General features: G+C 62.0%; 1 protein-coding gene across 1 annotated transcript in view; it reads left to right on the forward strand.

The window, feature by feature from the left end:
* Positions 1–3,607: 3,607 nt before the first annotated feature.
* MNEG_9637 (glutathione S-transferase) overlaps positions 3,608–7,454 on the forward strand; it is a gene marked incomplete at both ends in the record, with an annotated part of 4,988 nt that continues 1,141 nt past the window's right edge. Inside the window, 3 exons of the mRNA XM_014041891.1 lie at positions 3,608–3,664; positions 3,855–4,514; positions 6,946–7,009. Of these exons, the coding sequence (XP_013897345.1) occupies positions 3,608–3,664; positions 3,855–4,514; positions 6,946–7,009 (781 nt within the window). The remainder of the gene's footprint in view (positions 3,665–3,854; positions 4,515–6,945; positions 7,010–7,454) is intronic.

Raw genomic sequence — 7,454 nt, forward strand, 5'->3', positions numbered from 1 at the left:
GGGGGGGGGGGGGGGCGCGCGAGGCCGTCGCCTGTTGGGGACGTGAGGGCGCGAGCCACGGCCGTGGCGTAGCCTTTTCGTCACAAGAGAGGTGCCGTTGGCAGACCAGGCAGCCGGCCGCACGCCGGACGGAAGACGAGGGGGCACAGGGGCCCGGCGGCTGCCCACCTGTGGAGCGCCCCTAAGGCTGCGAGCAGCGCGACCGCCGTCTTTTGGCCGGCGCCGAGCGGCACGTGCGTCGGGTACAGGACGCCTGGGGGCAGGCCGCCGCCGCTGCTGCTGCTCGCACTGCTGCTACTTCTCCTGCCGCTGCCACTGACGCCACTGATGCCGCTGGGTGCGGGCGGGGGTGTTGGTTGCGGCTGGGGCGGGTGTGCGCTGCGCAAAAGCAGCAAGCAAGGCGGTGTCCACCAGACGATGCAGAGCACACATGTAGCCCTGGATACAGGGTGCAATGCAATAAAAGCATCCATGCGCACCTTTCTGTGCCTATGCTGCTGCTAAACGCGCGCGGTCCAGCCGATCCCGAGGTGAACAGGGCACTGCAGGCAGCGAGGGCTGAGGGCCGCATAGCTGCAGCGATTTGCATCCTTAAATGTCCCAGAAACGCTCGCGTGAGCTCTGGAGAAGCCATCGCAGCGATCCTAACTTCTCAGCGCAGCTCTATAGTGGGAGTGAATGCGAAAAGTAGAAGCGATCACAACGACATTTCCAACCGCTGCCAGCGGCTGCGCATGACCTTGGCGCGTTATGTCCCAGCAGGCGCCTGCGGCTAGTCGCGGTGACACCAGGTGACCGGCTGAGCCAATGGTGGAGCTTACTGGCCGCTGCGAGCCTCGTTCATATGCATGACGCAGCACCACTCTGTGTGGCCGCCCCACGTTGTAAGGTGACAACCTCGCCCAGCCGGCTTTGCAATGCGCCCAGCGCCCATGGGGCAATGCCAGGGCGGGCGTTTGCCCACCGCCAGGAGCGCCGCCGGCCATGCGCCTGTGCAGGTGACCCGAGGCACTGAGCCTCTACTGTCCAGGAGCAGGAGTGGACTAGCCATGCGCTCATCCTGCGCCTCAAGTCCCTGAGAACTGCCATGCTGCAACGCGCCGCTGGCACCTGCAGCCCATGACTGCCCCATGCCCTTCCTTGGCAGCGGCCAGCAAGACGAGCAGGTGCGCGCCCAGGCCGACAACTAATCGAGAAACGACAAGCATGCGCGTGCGCATGCGTTTTCAGGCTGGCATCAAAGGGGGCTCGATTTCTCTCCCGCCAGGTGCGCCGCCAATCAGCAGCTTTGTACCCCTAAATCCGCAACAATTGGCATCATGCGAGGGATGAGGGGTGGGGGGTGCGAGGTGGTCGGCTGATGCCTTACACACCTCCCCTGCAGAGACGCATGTACACACGTATACATGCATGCTTGGTTGCATGCATGCATGTACATCAGTGCTTGCGTGCTTGCATGAATGCACTCAGACTTCCCTTTGTATCTTGCACCTCTATGTAATCCTCTGTACCAACCGGTGGCAAGGGTGTGGGCACCGCAAGGGGAATCACAATCAGTGTGTGCCGTGCTGCATGACTCAAGGTACAGGTGCTGGGGGGAAGAGGGACACGCACGGACGCCAGCCCCACGCAAGTGCAGAACCGGCTGAGCGGCGTCAGCAAGGCCAAAGGTCTGAACGCTACGCCCTTACTTGGCGCTTGCCCTTGCCCAGCAGTGCGCGACGTCCACGCCCCCCTGCACATGAGCCAGACAGAACGGGGACTCAACCGTCTGTGCTGCAATCGCAGTGAATGGGGTGTGAAACTGCGGCGTTGTTGCGCAACGTTTTGGGGGGAGGGACGTGCGACTGTGCGGGCCCAGGTGGCGTAAGCAACGGGGGTGGGGCCGGGGGAGGGGGGCAGGCGGCAGGGCGGTTGCAGATGGGCGGCCCTACATGGGCGGGCCGCCCCGACCTTGGAGATCACCGGAAGCGCGTGCGGCCCTGTAGCCGTGCGGATTGATCTTTATGCGCTCGACGATGCGCTCTAGAATGATGGGGCGGCAGGGTCGCAGGGGCAGGCAGCCCAGCAGGCACTTGGTGTCACTTGATGCGCCTGAGGAGCAGCACAATCGTGCAGTTACAACCCTACAACGCCTCGCTGCCACTCGGCACTTGCGTTTCGTTGCCTGCAAACTTACGTGCACGTGTGCACCAATACTTGTATCGACTACGACTCCAAGGTAGTTGAGGTAAACTTCTCCTTGTGTGTCCCGAATTTGCTTTCAGCAGACAAGCATGGCAAGAAGGTTGCATAGTCACCTGCGACACCCGTACTGATCGGGGTCTCATCCCTGGTGAGCCGTATAATCGACACCCTCCAACCCTGCTGCGGCGGCATTGCAGCCACCAAACACCTCATTCAATACCAGGTTTCATACTTTCCAGATTCATAGGCTCAGGCACGCCAACCACGCACGTTTTCGAGGGGCGTAACACGCTGCGCTTGATCACGTGTTCGTGGACAGTACGGTACCGTTGTAGTCAGTGCCCCAGGCACAATTTTCACAACTGGAACCCTGCGCCCACGCGTCAGCCCTGGTGACAGTAATTCATCTGACCTCCAAGCACGCCCGTGTGTTCAATTTGAGCTGCGCCGCCCAGGTTCGCACGCTGATGAGTAAGGCGAATACCGTTCACATCGCATGATCTTTGGCTCACCCTAGACTTGCTCCGCGAACAAGGAAGAACATTGTGACGGAAAGTTGAAGCTGAATGTAACTATCCGCCAATCGAGACACTGCCCACATTTGGCGAATGATCTCGTCGGCTCGAATCATCGACGCCCAAGTTGTTCCTCTTTGACGTCGTCAGGCCCAGCATGCGGTGTATACGGAGCTCGATCAATGTTGTAGGCATGTTGGTGGCTGTACTGCTGCTTCTCAACATGCTGGGCGGGGTCACATGTGCCAGGTGCGCTCTCAGGGTGTGCGTGGTCTTGGGGCCAAGGGTGCGCCAGGCCGCAGATGGCGCACAAGCAGTAACAGGAGGGGCATACTGTCGTGGTGTGCACCGGCGGGCCCCGTGCTGCAAACATGCAAGCCTCCTGCACATCAGCCTGTCAAGTGTCGACTAGTGCCAACCCGCATCGCCGTCCTTCCCGGGAGGGCCACTGCCCCGACGCTCATGGCACGCCCCCCCACCCCCAGCCCTCAAGCGACCCCCAAGAAGCAGAAGCTGGCGCTAGTAAGTGCCGCCTGGAGGATAAGGACTGCCTGCCTGCCACATACACAGGGCCTTGGTGCATGCACGCCTGCAGCCGCGCACCAACTGCTTGCTTACGTCGCTACAGCACGTTGGCCACGCGGCGTAGACATCTGCCTTGAGACCATGGCGAAACGAGTGCCTGGCCTGCACTTGGGGTCCAGCGTGCGTGTGTGAAGGCAGCATCCTGCGGTGCAAGCGTTGAACAAACCTGCGTTTGCTACGCACACACACAGTCACACACAGACACACACACACACAGACACACACACACACACACACACACACACACCACCACCACGCAGTGTGCGCCTGTCAAGGCTTTGACCAAGTCGTGCTCCTCCAAGGCCGGCCCGACCGCCCTCATGGACCAGATATGCAGCGAGCTGCTGGCACCCGCCAACGCAACGGCCGACAGCAAGGTGCGCGCACGCACGAATGCACACAGGCCAATACACGCAGCGATACAAACGGCAGTCCATTGCTTGGTTGTTTGTGAAGGGGGGCAGCTGCAGCTCTTCAAGTACCACGCACTCGCTCTTGACAATTACGTCCAAAACCTCCAGTGGTTGCTTCACACTTTGACCAACCCGCACACTTCCACTCCCCCAGGACCCCACCAAGCTGCACTATGGCTGCGGCGTGGCTACCACAGCACAGGTCAACAGAGTTTCGGGTGACCTGGCAGCGCTCGAGCCCAAGATCACTGCCGCCGCCGCCCAAGTCAGCTCCGTGCAGGCCACCGTTGCCCAGGGAAGCAACCAGACGGCCTCGCTGCGCGCCCAGGTGGCTGAGCTCACAGCGGCGGCCGCGGCGCTCAGCGCGCTTGTGCAGCAGCTGCAAGCAAACGCAGCCAACGCCACCAACCCGGCAAGCACCATCTCCCAGGAGCTCGCTGCCCTTGCAGCGGCCGACACGCGCACTGCCCAGAAGCTGGCCCTGCTGGCGGCGGCCAATCAGACCCTGACCCAAGACATCGCGGCGCTCAAGTCCGTGCCGCAGCAGTGCACCTGCGGCCCGGAGCTGTCGGCCGTCGACACCACCCTGGCCGCCATCAAGGCAGCCCAGACGGCAGGCACGGCGGCAGTCTCCCTGGCCAATGCCACTGTGGAGTCACTGAAGGCCACCATCACCACAAGCGCGGCAGCCATCGCGTCGGTCAACACCAGCCTCGTTGCCGTGGCAGCCGATGTAGCCAATGTGTCTGCCACTGTGTCTGCCATCAATTTCACCGACTACGTAAAAACCGCCGACCTGGCCAACGTCAACGCAGTCAGCCTTGGGGGCGTGCCTGCGGCGCAGTACCTGCGCGCGCGGGTTGTGCTTTACAGAGAATCCTCGACGACGGGAAGGAACGGTAATCTTGGAGGCCGGTCCGGCGCAGACGCGCTGTGCAGCGCCTCCATCAACCGGCCGGCGGGGCTCGTGCAGGTGCACGCGTTCCTGTCGACATCTTCATCCGACCAGATCGCCGATTTCACCACATTGTACGGCGTCCCCAGCGGCTTGGCGGTCGAGGCGCCGGGAGGGGCGGTCCTGGCCCGCAACTTCACAAGCTCGCTGGCAAACGGACTTTTGCTGTCGCTTTTTGATGCAGGGCTGCTCCCATCCCGTGGCGTCTATTTCTCGGGCTCTGGAACAACTGGCTTGGTATCCAATACATGCAACGGGTTCACCTCCGACGCACTTAACATCGCCAGTGCTGGTAGTCCAACCATCACCAGTGGCGCATGGCTATCAGTTGCCAATGTTGTGTGCTCCGGCTCGTTCATTGTGTTGTGCATCGCTTTCTAAGCTTTCCTATTGACAAGCAATGCCATTGCCACGTATTAGAAACTGTTAGGCATGGCACGCAATCAGGCTGCAAGCAGGTGCTGCCGGGATCATCTGCACATGCCTGCGCAGATGATCTGTTGGGCTCCGCCGTTTTGTACAGAGCAACACCATGCCCTGCTGCACACGCGCACGATCAACCATTGGTGGACGGGCTTGCTGCTCAGGCGCATCCCCGAGTGCTGTTCGCCGCACAACGAACTTGAGTGATCCCGTCACCGACCGCTGTCGGTCCCCCCGTCAGTCGACCGTCACTACTGCACCCCAACAACCCGATGACCGGTCGTGCGGCACTTCAACAAGCTCATGCACAGCGTCAGCGTGCCGCGTCACTTGACAGCTTGCCACATTCGCGCATTCCCGGCGCTCGCTGCGTACGTGTACACAACAGTATGCACTTGTCTAGAGCCGCGCTGCGCCTGGCGGGACCGGCCTGCATTATGAGGAAACCTTTGTCATTCTCAGAGTGCCCTAAACTTGATATCACATTGCAGTAAACCACGGCCAGTGGGCTCTTGAGGAGCAGCTGGATAGCTGGAGTGCGCATTGGTGTGTGAGTGTGCATCTGGCAGTTGGAGGGATGCAGATGCTTGAGCGACGACTTCAGTGCTGGTGCTGCGCATGCAAGTGGCGGTGAAAGGCCAAACAAAACCGACAATTCACCAGCAGCTGCAACTTCAGCATCACGAGTTACTGTATATTCATGTGAAGCGAAAGCGCGACGGTTGCTAGCCGATATCACGCGATGCAACAAGAGGCGTAGACACGGCTTGGCTTTGCTGAATCCCAGTCCCGCGGGCCGCTCTTGCGCCCGGTCCCGCTCAAACTTCAGATGAGGGTTTGGTCATGAAATTTGGCATCGGGCTGCACGTTCGTGGATGGTGGGATTCCCCAATACCACACCACATGCATGTGTTATGCCCCAGCACAAGCGGCAACTGGAGCGCCACTCGCACCGCCGGATGGGACAATGGTCCGACAATGGTCCTGGTAGCCCCCATACACAGCTCCGCCGGGTGCGAACTGGCCTCTGGAGAGCCGTGGCCAGCTAATTGCAGATTTTCCAAGCAGCACCAGATGTTCATTGGGCCCAACCAGCAGGGGAGGCGGGCCGCCCTCCCCCCTCCCCTCCCTCGGGGCCCCATCCCTGATGACTCATGGATGCGAAACGAGCACCGGGGGCAGGCCAGGGCCGACCGCCTTGAAAACGCCCCCTTGACACAGGCAGGCATGCGGGAGCGCCAGTAACCAATCATGGCATGTCAAGCGCCTGCATGCACCATCGTCTGTGCATGCTGTCATGCATCCCTTTGGCCTGTGCGCAGCTGATGGGTGCGGGCGGTGGCGGCCCACGGCGTGGCGCTGCCAACCTGGCATGGCGCTGCTGGTGTATTCAGCAATATCATAAGCTAACAGGCAATCAAATGTAGCTGCATGAACGTCGGGCTGCTGTCCCGTCAGAATCAAGCAGCAACGCTCACCCGTTCACCCAAACTGACTGCGGCGTCACCCAGGGGCGACATGCATCACTTTTGCACGTTGCGCCAACCCCTTTGCGCACTAGATGTGCGGACGCAGTATCTTCCATCCGCTTCACTCAAAAGGCACGCGCGTAGCCATCTCTGTGCCAGATCGCGCTTCATCACCAGGTCGTCACGCACCATGGCGAAGGCGATCCAGCTCTATAGTCTCGCAACGCCCAACGGGCAAAAGGTAAGCACGATCGGCCTCGATCGCGCTTGCCTCGCCCTCGCCGTCGCCGCCGGTGTCGCCGCCCAGTCGGCAACCGGCGTAGTGCGCCGCCGGGTGGTGCCATGTCCGCCACAACGCCGACCCCATGCGACCCCGCACAACGCGTCACCTAATACAGGTCAGTGTTGCGCTTGAGGAGCTGGGGCTGGCGTATGAGGCCCACACCATCGACATACGCAAGGGTGGGCAGGGGGGGGGGTGCGGGGCGCCTCGTCAGATGCCGCGCGCGGGCAAGCAGCAAGAGCATGCAGGAGCTGGCAGACAGCCGCGGCGGCGCAGCGCCCGCCGCGGGCGCAGCGCGGACGCCTTCTCGCCTTCCGCCCGCGTCGCGGCGGCGGTTGTCGCTCGGAGGTGTCGCGCGCGATCGGGGGGGAGTCCTGCCTGCTGCCAGCCCTCCGCTTGCCACCGGACGCATGGCATGTCTACGCCCGGAAACCACCAAAAATTGCTCAAGCCTCAGATCGACTTTTTCATTTCGGTCAAAGCTCGTTCCCGCGGGTGTGCGGGGACAAGCTTTGCGGCGGCGCCGGCTCACGTGCTGCGCCGCGCCCTCGAATCGCGCCCCCAAGCAGGAGCTCAGGCACCGGCGGGCCGGCGGGTGGGTGCGCCGCGCGCCGCGCCCCCCCC

The sequence above is a fragment of the Monoraphidium neglectum genome (assembly GCF_000611645.1).
Source record: "Monoraphidium neglectum strain SAG 48.87 unplaced genomic scaffold scaffold02006, whole genome shotgun sequence".
In the NCBI taxonomy this organism is placed as follows: Eukaryota; Viridiplantae; Chlorophyta; class Chlorophyceae; order Sphaeropleales; family Selenastraceae; genus Monoraphidium; species Monoraphidium neglectum.